The sequence below is a fragment of the Choloepus didactylus genome, chromosome 1 (genome assembly GCF_015220235.1).
Source record: "Choloepus didactylus isolate mChoDid1 chromosome 1, mChoDid1.pri, whole genome shotgun sequence".
Lineage (NCBI taxonomy): Eukaryota > Metazoa > Chordata > Mammalia > Pilosa > Megalonychidae > Choloepus > Choloepus didactylus.
The window spans coordinates 91,591,641-91,609,273 of NC_051307.1; the positions used below are offsets into that span (position 1 = coordinate 91,591,641).

Sequence of the window (17,633 nt, forward strand, 5' to 3'; positions counted from 1 at the left end):
CCTCCCTCTTCACCTTCCCTCCCTGGTACCTGCTAATCAGGCAGGTGTCTGTAAGTCCTTTCATCCTGAGTAGATGAACAAAATCTTTAGTCTGTTTAAGTTTGATTGACAGAGCCCCTCCCTCGGTCCTCTCCTCTTTGTTGCCTTTCCCTTCCCACCCAGCCCTAAGTTTCCCCACTGCCCTCCCCTTCCCCGCCTCTCACAGGCATTTCCTGTCTACAGACCTCAGAGCTGGGTGTGACCGAGCACGTAGAGGGCGATCCCTGCAAATTTGCCTTGTGGTCTGGGCGCACCCCGTCCTCAGACAATAAAACAGTGCTGAAAGTAAGTATTGCTCTCTGCTGGTACAAGACTAGGGTTGGGGGTAGTAGACGGGGGCGGAAGGATGTGTGGGCCTGGAGACCCCACTGAGCCCCTGGGAAAGGGGCACCACATGGGTATTGAGATGCAAATTCTGTCATGAAGGTAGACCTGAAATCTCAAAGCCACTTGGTGTCCTCGAGTCCATGCACTTATACACCAAGGAGGGAGGAGGGAGGAGGGCAGGGAGTGGCCTATTGGGCTGCTTCAGCATGTTCTGTCCACTCATCCACTTCAAGTGGCAAGAAAAACAATTGCCCCTTTGACAAAAGGCACCTTGATTTGTTCCACATTCGTTTAACATTTTTTCCTGAGCACCTTGTATAGATAAGGTATTCTGCTCAGTGCTGTGGGAGATAAATATGTATAAGATATGGGCTTTGTCCTCTGGGCGCTCACATTCTAGAAGCTCTCTGAGGACTGCTGATCAAGAGGTGTGTGGAGAAGGGTCCTGTTGCCAAATGCCAGCCTTATGGAGTCATTTCAGCTCCCCAGAGTGCAGCTTGTGAATTGAGTCCGTGCTCATGGTTCCATTGGTTTGACTGAGCAGAGTCCTGCAGATGGGGTGCCCACCAGTCATTTGCTTATCAGGGAAGTGCCCACCACCAAGGGAAAACAGTCCAACCCTGACAGAAGCTTCACACTTGTTGACACTGAATTGCCAACACAGCTGTTTCTTATCATGAGGCAGCATTCCCTGAAAAAAAAGAAAAAAGAAATTCACAAAACCAATGGCATGTTCATGGAATGGTAGCTGTGCCTTCAACTAACAGGTTTACAAGGCTGAAGTCCCAGGACTGACTTTCAGTCAATACATCCTGACGTATTTCCATACCCATTGGTAAATAGCCACAGCCTTCAAATGTCCCCTGTTGCCCCTCCCAGTGCCCCCCACATCTCCCCATAATCTAGCAACTAAAGTGTTAAGCCCTGGCACTGCAGGGCATTCAGATGCTGTTCTTGCCCAGGGGCAGATGTCCAGAATGGTCAATACCTTCTTAATACTTTGAAAATCACCCCTGTACAAGTCCAAATTGAGTCTTGAGATCATAGCCCTATTCCAGGAGTTGGAGAAACATAGACCTGGAGTTGAAGAGTCACAAGTGTAAACTGAATAAGTTCCCCAAACATTTGGTAGTTAGTATCCTTGAAAATAATGGATTAAGCCTGCAAGAGGAGGTCTGAGAACTGTTTCTGCAGGTGCAGGGAGGTAGGGTCCTCACTCTTTCTTCCTGTGGCACTCCAGGCCTCCAACATTGAAACCAAGCAGGAGTGGATCAAGAACATACGAGAGGTGATTCAAGAGAGGATCATTCACCTGAAAGGAGCTTTAAAGGAGCCAATTCAGCTCCCCAAAACACCAGCCAAACAGAGGAACAATAGTAAGAGGTAACAAGCGTCTGTCCCTCCAGCGCTGCCTCCCAGGCTTCCGGGAGCGAGAGAGGGCTCGGGGAAACTTTGAATCTACAAGTGGCCCCCCATCCGAGGTTGCCTGCCAAGTCCTTTCTAAAATGGGTTACGTCGTCTTTAAGTGTCTCACTGGCTGCTGTCAATTAAATTCGGCAGGGCTTCACTGAGCACCTCTCATTTGATAAACACTCTGCTAGGTGTTATAAGAAGATAAGAGGTGTAAGATGCAGTCCATTCCCTCAAGAACCTTTTAACAGTCATGTTCTTATATCTGGAAAAGTTAGAGAAGAACCAGTATAACCTGTAGAGACAGTAAATGCTATAAGAATTCAAAGTAAGGAGACTTTAGGTGAGCTTTGGAGCGGAGTGTCTGAGGAGGCTGTGGGAAGGAGATGAGCTGGGTGTGGGGCAGCTCCCTGGACTTGTTAGACTGTAAAAGGGCTTTGCACGTGGTCATGTGTGGTGCAGTGTGGAGGCAGAGTCATGTTCTCATTGTGCCAGTGACTAGCAGCTCTCATCGCAAACTCCCCCAACCCTTACCCCAGAGTCCTCACCTTCATTCACCTGAGGTTATCAATGTCACTGGCCAGAAGAAGCCTTATTTCTTGTATTTTCTCTTTGGGCCCTTCTGAATCCCAGTTTCTGATAGACTGATGACTTCTTAAGTATTTTCGTCTCAAGTCTCCATGTGACATTTACCTATGATAACTCTTTTGGATGGCATGGCATGTTAAAAGAAAGCATATACAAACTTCAGGTAAAGTTTAGGAGAAAAATACCACAAAACAGGGTTCTAGGGGTGATGGTAATTAGTGTTAACAGGTTCTCCTCTCCTATTCATAAATGGATTAAGTCCAGAGAATTTAGTTGACCCTTTGGCATCAAACAGGATAAGCAAGTGGGAGAGCCACTGTGCGGATTGCAGGGTAGGAGCACTGGTCCAGAGTGAGCTGGTAGCCAAAAGAAGGGGGTGACCATGGCAGAGAACCCTCCCTGGGGCAGATGCTCCAAGACCTGCATGGCCAGGATAAGGTCCCTGCGGTGTTGGGAGGACAAGTTATGACTGTATTCCTACCTTTAGCCTCCAGGTAAGGGGTGGACATGGTTTAACACTGGAGCCTGTACTTTAATTAAAAAGATAGAAGGGAAGCAGTTATAAAGAACAAATTGTCCAGGACTGTGGTGGCAGGAGGATGCTCTGGTGAGGTTGGCTGGGGTTGCTCTGTAAAACAGTCCCCTTTCCCTAGAGTAGGAGAGTTTGAATGTTTCTAGAACATGGGAGGGAGATATCTTGGAAATGCCCCCTCCTTCCTTCTCTGTCATTGTCCTGTGATGAGAGGGTGAGAAACCGTGGCAGACTCGGCAGAAAATAGCCAGGCAGTCTGTAATACCATTAGCTTGACTCCAGGATTTGGGGACAGAGTTTGTGGAGGAGTGGATTGGCTTGGGGAACACCACCCACACTCCTGGATGGACTCCTCACATCCCCCAGAACTGGCTTCATCGAGAGTGAGCCAGAAGGGCCTGAAAGGGCCAGAATAGCAGGAAGCAGAAAGTACAGCCAACTCTCAACTATCTACAAATGGTGAGGAGAAGTGGCCCAGATAATCCAAAACAACAGATGATCTAAAGGCCTTTATTTTTGGTTTTGAAATGTGTCACATAATTTTTTGCAGCAATTTTTCCTTCCTACAAATGTGTGGCTTTTATTATTAAAATAAGTTGGCATTTCCTAAGCTCACAAGTGGTGATGAGAGAGCAGTTGACTTAGAATGTTCTGGGTGGGAGAAAACATTTTGTATGACTAGTAGACACCATGCACAAACACCCTACATGCGTGCATGTCTGCATGTACTCTCACACATACACCAGATTGTAATTATTTAGACTCTGTGAGGTGGCTTCTTTATTTGGAGCATTTTGCACATAGGCTTCTATGTGGTAAGATTCTAAGCAGCAAGAAGTACCCATGTCCCCTAGTGCCATTACTTCTCCACAAGCAACATCAAGAGTATGACTTTCATAAAAGCCTCCATGGGAAGAGCTGTTATTTTCTGTTCTAATTCATGCAATCCCCACCCCATATCTTGTCCAGTTTTTCCTGACACAAACCATTCAGCCTTCATCAGTTCCCCAGCATCCAGTCCCTCTTGGCCCTGACTGTGGGTTCAGAGCACCTTGGGGCACAGTTCTAAAGTGGGAGAGTTGAATGGACATGTTGGGGGAACAGCTGTAAGTTCCAGGGACCCAGGATGGGACCCAAATGCCAGGACTGCATGGGAGACTGTCTTATCAGGAAGCTGAGGAGCACAGCTGGCTCAAAAGCTGCTGTGGAATCTGTTACTGTTCTCCTATCATGGAGAAAATGCCTTGGTCTTCTGTGTTGATAAGGAATCATCAGAAATAAGCATAAAATCAACAATACCCACCAAAATGAAGGCATTAAATTTCTCCTTCATAGCCAGCAGTTGAGAGTTTAACGTCAGGAACTTCCCAAGGATAATCTCTCTTGGGGAAAATATCCAGCCCCATTTTTTGGGCAGAAGAAACACAAGTAAAAAAAAATGTTTTATCAGTTCTGTTTTACTTATGGGCAAGCTGTAAGCCAGCCCCCATCCTACTTACAGCATGCAGAAAACCATTTGAACACTGGGATTGTTGGAGATGACCCAGTCAACTGGCTAGAAGCCTCAGTTCTAAGTATGCTGTACATCTTCCTACTGCCTATTATAAACCCTTTCCCAGTAAATAACTTGTCCCCTGTATAGCATGGGCTAGAGGAGTGATGGGGAAGGGACCACTTTGCTTTCAGTTACCAACATAGTGATTATGTGTTTACTAAGTGCAAGAGGTGACATTATTGAAAATCACAAAGAGTACTGCACCCTTTAGTGGGATAATTTTAGACAAATCCCTGCTAGAAAGTACCAGGGCTCTGCTCTGCCAGCCCAGCTGGAAATCCTTGTGTGCTCTAAACCCACAGTGGTTCCCCCTGCCCCCACCCCTATTTTTTTTCCCTTTTCTTCCTGCAGGGATGGAGTGGAGGATGCTGACAGCCAGGGGGATGGGAGCAGCCAGCCAGACACCATCTCCATTGCCTCTAGGACCTCTCAGAACACAGTGGACAGTGACAAGGTAGGACAGTGTCCCAGCCTTCCTTCCCCTGAGACTTCTTGTTGGCTTACCCACCCCTGTAGAGTTACCCCCAGATGAATTTCTCCTGCTATGGAGCCTAACTCAGTAGCCAGTTGTCTTTTTGTGCCAGTCAAAGGGGGAAAGGAAAGGACTGGAGGAGATATGTCACTGCATGGAGATCTTGTCCAAGAGGATAGAAGATTGGTGTGGTGCAATCAGACCTCTCCTGTTGTGAGAGTTTAAAAGAAGTGCAAATGGGTTGATAGTGGGAGTCTAGGTCTCCTCTGCTTTCTGAGATGACCCACCTAGTCTGCTTGGGCTGCTCTGCCTTCTGGGAAGATGGACCTCAGGAGGCTGAGGTTGGGATAGTTTCCTGAGACCTTAGTGGCTGTTATTGACTCATATTTACCATGATTGAATGGGGTTCATCTCAAAGGTAGACCAAGACCAATGATTTGGGAAATGGCCAAAGTGATGCTGGTTGGTGGGGCATCTTATCCAAAGTGGCTCTAATGGAAATGATGCCTTCCTCTGGCTGGATTATTGGAGCTCAGTTCCTTACGGGTGGGAAGACCAGGAAGTGGTATATGGAGCAACATGTAGAGGATATAATAATCTTGTAAGAAAGCCTGGTTAACTGTTCTCTTATGCCTAAGAGTAAGTAAGCAAGGGTTAGGAGCTCTGATGGGAAGTGAAAGAAAGGAGTCTGTAATAAAGACTCTCTATTTGCCCAAGCTAGGAGAGGAATTCAGCTGTTTGAATTTGCAGTGGGGGCAGGGCAAGGGTTCATGTCTTACCCTACTCTAAGCTTATCCCAGGTCCAGAGGGTATGAGATAATCTGCTGCTGCATATTAGAGATTTTAGTAATGAAGGTGTGGGTTTTTAAAGACTATATGGCCCTAGTTTTTCTGACCTAGTATTTTGGCCTGCTCCTTCAGCCTCAGGCAACAGGGTATGTCCTTGCTTCATTTTAGTTTTCTAAGTTATGGGTTTTGTTTTGCTTTTTTTTTTTTAATAAAAAAAAAAAAGAAGAAGATGCTCTGCATTCATTAGTATTTGCCCTAATTTTTTCTTACTGGGAAAAAAAGAAGACTGTGCCCCAAACCTGCTAAGATTATGCACTAGATCACCCTTATCATGTTGTAGACTAGTGTTCAAGAACATTCAAGGTAATCCCATCTGGCATTCTGCCTTCATGTTTTTAAGCTGTTTTTGACTATCAGAGTGGATGGAAAATGAGTTTTTTCCATTTGTAAAAACATATCAAACAATTATTTCTGAGTTTTCTGTTCTCCCCTGATTGTTGTCTAGAAATATAACCTAGACTACCCTATGCATAAAAGAGTTTATTTTCACAGTATCTGTGGGTAGTAAGTAAAGTGCAGTGTTTCCCCTGTTTTGACATAGCCTATTAGTTTCCAGGTCCAGGGGACCCATCCCTTCCAGCTACTAATCTATCTTCCCACAACCCTGATTTAGCCACAGGCCCCTAGGCTGGAGCCATTTGTCTTAGGAAGCCTTGGCTCCAGCCGTTCCTTGTCTCTCTGGCAAAGTAAATGAGACTAGATTAGAACACTCTGACAGCAGACATTTTGTTGTCAAAGAGTGATCCTTGTACTTATGCTTTATTCTACAAGTAAAGAAGCTGAGGCCCAAAGAGGCTGTGACTTACCCAAGAAATTCTAGAAGCTACTGGAAGAGCAGAAACAAGAACCCACATCTCCTGATTCACTGTCACATTTTTCTTCACTCTAAAAGTCAAAGTGTTGAACTCCCAATGCTAAGATTAACTCAGCCGGTCCGTCTCCACATTCCATGAACGCATTAGTCACCTATTCGTGAAAAAGCACCCACTGTGTGCCGAGCTCTGTTCTGGGTACTGTGGAAAGATGTGAACGATTTGTTGAATGTGGATCCCTATTTGTGTGATTTTTTTTTGTTGTTGTTTAATGTCTGTCTCTATAGCCAGGCTATAAAGCCCTGATGAGGGCAGGGACCCTGTCTGTCTGTTTCACCGCTGTAGCCCTGGCAAGCAGCACAGGCGCAGATGCTCAGGAAATACCTTGTTGAATGAACAAACAGGGGGGACATAGTCTCTGTCCTCAGGGAACTCTGGTATTAAGAGGGAGTTAAAACCAGTGGTCTGAAAGCGGCCAAACATCAGCACTGTATTTTTAAATACGCTAAGGGAGCTTAGACATTTCCTTACCTCCAAGCAGAAAGCTTTAGGAAGCTGGAGAGCCTGGCCTGATGGGCACATTAACCCCTAACTACCTGCTCTGGCCTTAAAAGACATGGGGGGTTGGGAGGTGATGAGAGAGTCTACATTTCCTACATGACACCCGGGAAATCACTCAGAAATAGTCACACCTACCAAATAAAATAGAGGGTATCTCTGTGAGTATGTGCTGTCATTTGGAAGGTTCTTACTCTTCTAACACGGAACAGTGGTTAACAGGGCAGTGATGTGTCCTCCATAACCTGCACGTCTCTTCATCGGTGAATTAATCAGTATCTTTGAAATCGTAGATGTCAACAGTGCTAAAATCCTCCCTAACTGTACTAGAAGGCCAGGAACTTGGGTGGTCAGGAGAACAGACTCTGAGGAGGAGAAAGAAAACAAATTCCATAAACTGAACCATCTAGCAAAGGAGCAAACAAAGGTGTCTGAGGGAGAGGGCAAGGCAGACGCCTCACAGGGATCAGGGTCATTTTAACAGTGGATTTCTAGAAAAGTGCTGCAGTCTTCCTTCCCTAATCCAGAGGAGTGACAGTAATGTAGCACTGCTGGGCTGGGTGGATGTGGAAAACAACCATTAAACGGCCTTGACAGAGTGGCTTGAGGAGCTATGGGGTCCTGAGGCACCGCTCCCATCACCTCAAGTGTGTTTTGTATGCTGTGGTGTGGTGGGCAGAGTCTAGACCTTAGAGACAGAGGTACCTGGGTTCAAATCCCAGCTCTGGAACTTAGTCTCTGTCACATTACCTGAGTTACTGAGCCTTAATTTCCCTATCTGTAAAACAAAGATAATCCCATCTCACTGAGTCAGTGGGAAGATTTAAGTCAAATATGCTTAATTACTTGGCACCTGTTAGAAAATCAGTAAAGGTTAATTTCCCACCTTTACTGGAGGGAAAGCAGGAGTTTAGATAACATAAACAAGACTGTATAATTATTTAGCAGATTATAAGGATTTTTGGATATTCTTGAGTAGAGTTCTGCCCTTTGATTTCATTAATAACTGTAATTAATCATTAGCATGCTCTTCTCTGTATTACACCTAAAGTGATTTTGTGAGCTTTCAGTTGGCTTTAACTCACCCACTTAGAGCAACTTTGCTCCCCTTTACATTTGCTAGTCCTTAGAATCTAACACTTAGAATATTTGTTGTTAGCATTGACTCATGGGTTATTTTATTATTTAATGGGTTATAATCCTTTACTATAACATTCATGCTAATGCTCGAATTGTGCCATGTTTGGTCAGTGGAAGCCCCTAACAGCCTAGATATTTAAAGGTGCTTTTCGTGTCTTTTCTCCATATGTTCTCTGTTTAGGTTAGAAGTCCTCAGTTTCTTCAGTTGTTCTTATATCAGTGCTTTCCAGACCCTCCCATATCTTGAATGCCTTCCTCTGAATTTACTCCAGTGTATAATATTCTATACAAAATTATATAATATTCCAGATGCAGTCTAATTAATGTCAAACATAGCTCCTTGTTCTAGGATACTAGGTATGGTATCCTCCCTAAGGTGGTATGCATTTTTAGTAGGTTTGTCCAATGTTGGCTCATAATATCTCCATGGACTGCTCTTAATTCGGCAGGTGATTTAGTAACCTGAACGTAGGACTACTTGATATCTATTAGATTTTCTCTTATTTAGCTCTAACCCGGTTTTACAGCATGTTTTGAATATAAATTATTTATTCAGTATATTAGCTATATCTCCCAACATTATTGGATAAACATACCTCCTGTGGCTTCACCCAAGTTCTTGCCAAAAAGACAAGATTGAGGACAGAAGTCAGATGAGCCTCTCCCATTACTCACGCAGGTCTTGACACTTGGAAACCTTCTTGTTTGACTCTTCTTGAAGATCTCCAGGGAAGGGAACTCCAGCACCTTCTTTATAGCAGAAGAGCTGGAGTTGTTTGCTTTAAACTGTGAATCCTCCTTTAATGATGAAACAGTCTAATAGTCTTGATTCTTTGTTAAACCACTGACAAAGCCAATTTGTATGCCTCAGTAAATGGCATTAACAGCCTTCCCCACAATGCTCAGATGCTCAGATAGGTCCACATAAATAAGTCCTACTACCACTGTCCAGTGCAAAAGTGTTAGTTCCCTGCAGGCAAGTTGGGTGTGTTCACTTTGTTCCCTAGTGGTCAGAGCCCCTGCCTATTCTGTCTAGGAATATATTCATGCTCTCTCAGAAGGACATTCCATTGTAGTCTCCTGCCTACGTGTGTGTTGTTAAATGATGAAGCTTTGCAATCACAATTTCAAAGAAATCCATAATTATAGAATTCTAGTCAAGCAAGATGGAGGAATGAGGTGGCAGCAAAAAATAGCTTGTTGTTTGACATGATGGATGCCTGCCAAATACTTTCCAGCTAATGGTATAAAAGTAGCCGTTTGCAGTGTGATGGTCCCTATGCATGCATTTACCATTTAGACTGGGCATGTTGGGTGCATTAAATAAATGCATGTTGATTTGAACATTATAAACACATCCTAGAAGGAATACTCTCCATCCAAAAAATCACTCTGAATTTCTAGACATGTCCAAGCTGGTGGAGACAGGAAAATTGAGGTGTAATTGGGTTGCGATTGCTGTTCTCTACAAGAATCATAAGGGAAAGAACACTGCTGGAACATCCCAAGACTGAAATGTGATTTGAATGAGGAATTTCAGTAACAAGCTAATGTGACCTAAAATGCAATGTGGGCTGATAAAGGTAATGTGCTGAAGGGGGATGGGGAAGTAGAGTTGTGGAGAAATCCAGAGATTTCTCAATGAGGATCTAACTCAATGATTTTTAAATTCTGAATTGTCAAATCAACATAGTGGATCATGACTAAAATTTTATTTTCCTGATTGGGAAGGAAGGTTTGGCTCACAGACGGTGAGGGCCCAACCAAAGGGAAAGTTGGAAGATTACTATGTCCCTGCTGCTTCGATAGCTGGCTATAGCAGGTTGCCTAAGACAAAGGCTGGTGGCATCTGGCTACAGGAGCCCTCTGGAAACAGACCTCCCTTAGAGCCTCACCTGGTTCATCAGAACCCTGGAATGCTATGAACACACAGCTCAGACCACGAGGTGCAGGGCAGTGGTGGGGGAAGGGTTGGTGAGGGCCCAGTCCCTGTGCTGGTGAGTTCTTGCCCTCTTCCTCCCAGCCTTGTGGGGAGCCCCTGCACCAAGGGGTGCTGCTACCTGTGTTGGGAGTACAGCAAGGAATGAGACAAAGGCCCTGCCACCCTGCAGCTTACATCCTTGTAGGGAAGAAAGACAACCAGAGAGAAAGAGAAAGGATGGTGTCCCAGTCTTCTACTAATAGCATCGTAGATAAAAGGCTTCCTGGTTTATCCATTGGCATCCGTTTTAGTTCTATGAAAAAGTGAGCTAATGCTGCAACTGGAAAAACTAGAATTAGATGTAAGAAAATATTTTCCCTGTAGGGATTAGTGTTGAGAAGGGGACACATGACCAAAGGAAAATGCAATCTCTTCATTTAAATGGGTTCATAAATGGAATCACAGCCCCAGAAAATAGGGTTGGAGATGGTGCTATTTGGGGGAAGGAAGGAAGGAGAGCATCCCAGGGCCACTTTCCTAGAAGCAGAGTCTGAGACTGAGATTCCTGTGCATGTCATTTACTGAGGGTGTCCTCTGGGGAAAAAGAGGGAAAGGAAGCAGGGTCCAGTGGAGAAAGAATTGAGGAAAATATGCATCTGGTCTCAGCTGAAGTCTGGCTCAGTCTGGCCCTTCCCAGAGCTGTGGAGCAGGAATTGCCAGGCAGAGTTCATCCCACCTTGAGGCAGGGCGGGGCTGGCCTTTTGTATACCTGTCTCAGCTGTGGGCTCTTAGTACTGATACACAAAGGAGCTGGGGCCTGGGTGCACTAGTGGGAAAGGGGATCTGGGCAGAGTGCCAAAAGCATCTAAAACAGGAGGAAGGGGATGTGGTAGAAGGGGAATGGATTTGGGCATCAGATATGGATCCAAACCCTAATTGCATTACCTTGAACGGTGGTTTAATCATTTTGTGCCTCGGCCTCCTTCTCTGTACAATGAAGGCAATGATTTCTACTTCCTGGGATTTCTAAGGGCTAGTTGAGATCCTGTAAGAAAGAGTGTTCAGAGCACAGGAGACATGCAGTAGCTTGCTGTCTGGGTGGCTACAGTGCACTCCTATGCCAGGAAACAGTTATTGTGCTCCCTGGAGTTATAAGGCTCCATAGATCATTGTGTTTTGCCACTGAAGAGAAAACCCAACATCTGGAAAACTGGAGATTCAGCAGTGTCAGGACTAATAAAAATCTTATCAGTTTACACTAGATAATATCTTTCACTTGACAGGTTCTTAAAAACCATTGAGATGAGCCACCCCTAGTTGAGACTCCAGAATTTTGTTGTGACAGCATGTCACATTTGGCTTTGGTGCCTGAGCAGCAGTGAACCGCCACTGGAGATTAGCCCATTAAATGCACTATATTAAAAGCAGAAGAAAATTTGATGGGTCTCCAAAAAAGATTCCTTAGCACTTCTGTTACTCTTCCCTTTGTCTCAGCAAGGATGAAGGGCCCATAAAAATATTTCTTTATAGGGAGAGATTGTGCTGCCTCCCAGTTAGCAACTGTCTAACCCTTGAAAAGAGTATGTAATTGCACTTCTTGAAATCTAAGCTTGGACTTTATAAACTGTGGACTCCTGAGTCTCAATCACACCCAATCCCTGACCCCACAGGGGGTTAGAATCGCTGTATGAATCCTAGATAGAGTCCTTCTGATTTTTCTCAAGGACACGGTGGTCATTCCAAAGTAGAAAAATGCCACCTCCACATGAAGGTTTTAAGTTCAAACTGTGATTTTTCTTTTCTTTTCTTTTCTTTTTTTTTTAGTTCTTTTAATAACCCAAGTCCAGGACAAGGCTTGAAAATAACTTTGTCCCCTAGTAGAATTTTTTTGTTACTCTTATCTGTGGTGGACAGGTGGCTTCTATCTGCTGCAGCTGGCAGTATAGGCAACAAAAAGCAGAGGATTTCAAGGTCATTGGGTCACCCTCTAGCTCCTGCTGTGTGTGAGGCTCCCTCGCTCTGGCCACTTCGTCACCTCCCAGAAGCACCGTTCCATTCTCTCCTCAGTGACACTGCAACATAATACAAATGTGCTATATTTTCAGAACAAACTGATACAGTGTGAGAAGTTGAGGTCACTGTTTTTACTCTAAACGAAATGTTCCTCGAATAACCAGGAAAAGGGGAAATATCCTTTTGCTGAACTATCTAACCTAGGTTCCCAGGATAAAATTTCTCATAACAGCATTATTTTAATTCATACTTTTATTTATATTTCATAGTTTGAAAACATCCCTTGAGAAACCCATCTTTAAAAGTTGCCAGTCATCTGAAACACAAATAAGTTGCATAGAATACAGCAGCTAGTGAGTAGCTTGCTGAACACACGTAGATTGCAGGGAAGCTCTTACGTGCTGGGTCCCTAGAAGTGTCCTCAGAATGCTCATTTCCCTCCTTTCTAGTGGCAGCATTGTGCAAGTATCTGTTTATTACCTTTTATGTAGAAATAAGAAAACAAAGAGGTGATTTGCCAGTAGATTAGATCTATCTGTGACAGCTATAGGGGTGACCAGAGGCCAGATTTGATTCAGAGTTTGGAACTTGGAATCATGGAATCTTAGAGAAGAAAGCCTAGACCATCTAGTCCTCTCTCTCCATCCTCATTAAAAGAAACAGAAAGCTTCAGTGGATTACTAAAAAGCACAAAGCCAGTAGGCTGCAGACCTCAGACTCAAAACCCCATCAGTCTCCTGCTTGTTAAAATGAATTAAAAACAGTGCTTTTATAGGAAAACTGGTAGTTCAGCTCTTTGATCCTTATAGCAAATAAATAAACAAACAGTATTATTACCTTCTTGTCTAACAGCATCTGCACTATCTCCACCCTGTCCTGGCAAATCCATAGTGATCCAAATTAAATTACAAAGTGGTTCTGTAGCCCAGTCCAGTGTCTCTGGGGCTGGCATATGACAAAAGGGAAAGGTCAACTTCTCAAGTCTGAAAGCCTATCACAGACTCCTTGGTACCAAGCACTTGTGACTCACAGAGTGGCCTTGGTGGGGGTGTGATTCTGCCCCAGAGTCCTCAAGCCTTCTCAAGGCAAATTCCCAGCTGGGCTCTGAAAGCTTGGCAGTGAACACTGGGATGTGACAAGGCTGATACGTGCATCTGAGCTGCCTGGGAGGAGTGAGTTCCCGGAACCAGCTCGGCCCTGCTGCAGCCGAACATAAATTTAAATTCTGTTATATTTTTAAATTCTGGTGGAAGGAGAAAGCAAACCTGAGAGTAAGCCAAGATGTTAAAGTGGATTAGCTGGCAGCTGTCCAAGACAAACAAGGCCCGAGTGAGTACGCCTCCACCCCTCTGTGTTCTGCTGGGGAGAAGGGGGTACAAGAGGGGAGAAGGCATGGATAGTTGGAGAGGAGGTGGGAGCAAGACTTGGCTATAGGCAAAAAAGAGAACTGGCAGCTTGCAGATCAAGGATTTCACTGAAAGTTTAGCACAGATCTCTTGGCTTGTCACTTGCCCTTTTATCCCTTGGCATCAGTTGAAGAGAAAAAGTTATTTTAGTGTAGAACAAAATCACTAAATCAGCCTAGTCAACACTGGTGATAGGGAGAAATGGGCTGTGGGGAATTATATTCTTAAATAATTGAGCACCCGGGTGCCTGGAAGTGACATTAGGAGTATGCTACGTGGAGGTATGCTCTCCTGGAGGGTATAAAAATTAGAAACTTCAAGCAGAGCTATTGCTACAAATGAAGATCTGGAGCAAAAGCAATGAGACTAAAGTAGATGGGATAGGCTGAAGGTGGCTTTGAAGTTGTGGTTCTGCTTTAGCTGGAATTACCTTTACCTTTATGTACTGTGCTGTAAAACATGATGTGTGTTATCAGTGACCATAACATAGAATTCGTGGAAGTAGCTGGGCAGATAAGTGGGTGATTATTACCCTGTTTCTTGATCTTGGGCTTAGATAGAGAATTCTTGCTTGGGTTTTACCTGCCTGGCAGTTTCGTGTCTCTTCGGTATTGCTGACGGCTACTGCCAACCTGTCTGCCACTCCCAATGTGGAAGATGGATAATAGGGATAGATTTAAGGATGGGTGGCATTGGGGTGAGATGGTGTGATCCCTATTGCTAGAAAGCAATACTTTGTCAAGAGAAACAAGTATGAATATTATCCATGGTGGCCTCCAGCAAGGAGCAAAGTAAGGATATAACTTCAGGTCAGGACCTCTTCCAGGGACACTAAGTAGCAGATGTCAACTGGGCGGAGCAGCCTGTCTCTGACCTGATAGCTCTTCTTGACTAGAAAAAAACTGCTAGAAGAAGATGCAGAACTGTGTAGACTGACCCATTACCGATATGCACTCCCTAGTTTCAGCCAGACCCTTGCCACTGCTAATTAGTCATTTAATCTTCTGCCACCATGTTCCATGTGGAGGTCCTGGTGTGTAGTGGACCAGCTGCTTCCTTGTATGAGAGCTAATGTTAGTCAGTTTTCAGTCTCTCTATATTTGGGGCTTAAAGTTGAGTCTTCCAAGGTCAGAATCTTCATGTTCTTTTTTTAATGCCCTAATTGGTTCTGCTCGAAATTGCTAATTGCAAAGGGATGAATATACTAATTAGAAGTTCAGGAAAGATGTCCCTCCAGTCTGCATGCCCCTTGCTGATGCTGCCTATGGAATGCTTTGTGAATGCTCCTATATACATTGCACTCTGCCCTGCAAGGGCTCATACACCTCTTTGAACTGTATGATTATTGGGAAAAAAAAAAAAAAAGCCAGGCTCTGTCTTTTACTTTGTCTGTATCTTGTTCCCTGCTACCTGGAATCCCTTCAGCTGCAGGATGGGGTTTAAAAAAAGTTTGGCTTACTTGTTTGCTGTTGCTCAGTTATGACATTTCATTTCCTTGGGATTTTCGTGAATGCTGTCTTTTTATCTCATTAATTCATCAACCATTTATTGAACTCCTACTATTTGCCAGGTACTGTTCTAGAAATGAACGATATGGCAGTGAATGAAACAGGCCCATACCTTGGTTGTTTGCTTAGATGTTTCTCTGTTATGCTGATGTTAGCCTAAATATGCTCAATTCTGAGACATTTGGAATGTGTTGAAACTCACTTCTTCTACCTATACTTCCATATATATCTCTGTGACTGATGCCATTGCAGCTTTTATTTAAAAAGGACTCAGCAACTCTTTCAAAAAAATTATTTGGGAGTTCTTGGAGCTATTCCCCAACTTTTTAATTCCATGATTCATAACAATTTCAGACCAGAATGCTAGATCTACCCCCCCCCCCCACTGTCATATTTTGACTACAGTTGCAGTCAGTAGATTCTTAATTTGAAGAGACTGCATTCATGGCAGGTAGACATGCTTGGTGAATAGAAAAGAAAGTATTCACATAACCCCCAAATATCTTTATATTTCTTTTATCTCATAAAAAGTTTGGAATATCAGAGGAAAATTGTGCTTTAAAAAGGGAAAAAAAAAAAAAAAGGAATGTCAGGGGAAGAGGAGTGGGGAGTAGTCTGTTAAAGGGAGGCACTCCAAATTGTGGAAGTCTGAAATCTGTAAGGCAAAACCTAACCCATCACGCCTCCCCACCCCATTTCACCTGTCATCCCCCACCAAATAAAGAAGACTCACAATTTTATGCTTATTTCCACACAAGGGAAACCAACTACCCTTTATTGTGTTCATTAACAATTTCTTTTAAAATCAGAAAAGGGAAAGATTTTTAAGATATGTTCTCTTAACATTTAAATTTAAGATAATGCTGCTAACAGGGGAACATGACCTCCAAACCACTAAATTGGCTGTGTTATTTAGAGGGCAGACTACTAGGAATTGCCACTGACTTATGGCCAAGCAAGGTGGAATAATCTGCTAATGGAGAAAACTGAAATTACAGGAAGAACACAAAATTATTTCAAGTATATTGGTACACTGAATCCATTCTTTTACTCAACCAAATTTTATTGGGTGTCTGTGGATGACGAGATACCATGGAGATTCAGAATATTTAAGAACAATTCCTGTCCTTGCACACAGTCTTCCGAATTCACACCCAAGTGTCTTGTCTGCAGTACCACACAGGGTGGCTATATGCATTATATGCAAGTCACATGTATTTTTCCAAGGAAACAGTGGTGCTTAGCACTTCCTTTGTGCCAGATGCTTTGCTAGAACAGTTACAAAGATGAATGTGTTAGATGACATACATGCTTATGATGTAACATACACATGCTACATTTTATAACAGAAATGTGCCCACTTAGAGCAACAGATTTAGCCTGGGAACCAGGGAAAGCATTTACACCAGAAGTGAAATTTTAGCATAGCCTTGGCGTTCAGCTTCCTTTCTATTTCTCTTCTTTGTATCAGTTTTGATCCCCAAATAATTATTCTACTCATGGACAGTGTGTAAAAGAGCAGTATTAATGATAAATCTGTATCAAAAGAATTATTTTGTTATGAAATAGAATTAGACATTTTTTAAATTGCTTATTAGCTCTGTACATGGGAACTATTTAGAAGTTCCTTTAGAATCTTACCAAAACCTTCTTATATTTCCATATGATCATCTAATTAAACCTGTTTCCTTAAACATATGCATGCAAGGTTTTTTAAATGAACTTTCATAATTCTTATTTATTGTTACTCTTTTGTGTTTTGTTCAACTTACTAATATTTCAACCATGTTATTTTCTATTATTTTTATTGAAATGTACAGTATTTAATCTATATTTATATCTAAAGAAGAGTTACGGGCTTATCTGATCAATTACTATTTATAATCTTATTTATATGAATAAAATGCATTCCTAGTTACACACATCTGACTTACATTAAGCTTTTATTTTTAAAAATGTAAAATCTATATGCTGAAAAAGCATAAACAGAACTGAACAATTTAATAAATAACTATAAAGCTAACATACATATAACAACAATTCTGGTCAAGAAGTAGGACATTATTAGCTCTCCAGAAGCCCTACGTGCCCCTCCCTGCTCACAACCCTGTCCTTCTCCCCTAGAAGTAACCACTCTTGTAACTTTCATATTAAGAATGTCATTAATTTTCTTTATAAATTTACCTCCTATGTGTCTCTAAACAATACAGTTTCAATGTGCCTGTTTTTAAATTTTTTATTAATAGAATCATACTGTATGTATTCTTTTGTGTCTTGCTTCTGTCACTCAAAACTATGTTTATAGGATTTATCCATACTGATGTGTATAGTAGAATGAACTATATTATGTGTATAGTTCATTCATTTTCACTGTTGTATATGGTATTCCATTGTATGAATATACCACTATTTATTTATCCACTCTGTTTGTGAGATATTTGGTGCTATTATAAATGATGATGCTATGTATGTTCTTGTACCTGTATTCTTTTTGTTTGTTTTT

General features: G+C 42.9%; 1 protein-coding gene across 19 annotated transcripts in view; it reads left to right on the top strand.

Annotated features, from left to right (window-relative positions):
- Positions 1 to 17,633, top strand: part of KALRN (kalirin RhoGEF kinase) — a 749,960-nt gene that overhangs the window by 491,158 nt on the left and 241,169 nt on the right. For all 19 annotated transcript variants that reach the window (XM_037837128.1, XM_037837181.1, XM_037837192.1 and 16 more), the window contains exons 31-33: positions 223 to 324; positions 1,607 to 1,749; positions 4,803 to 4,905. In XM_037837128.1, the coding sequence (XP_037693056.1) occupies positions 223 to 324; positions 1,607 to 1,749; positions 4,803 to 4,905 (348 nt within the window). The remainder of the gene's footprint in view (positions 1 to 222; positions 325 to 1,606; positions 1,750 to 4,802; positions 4,906 to 17,633) is intronic.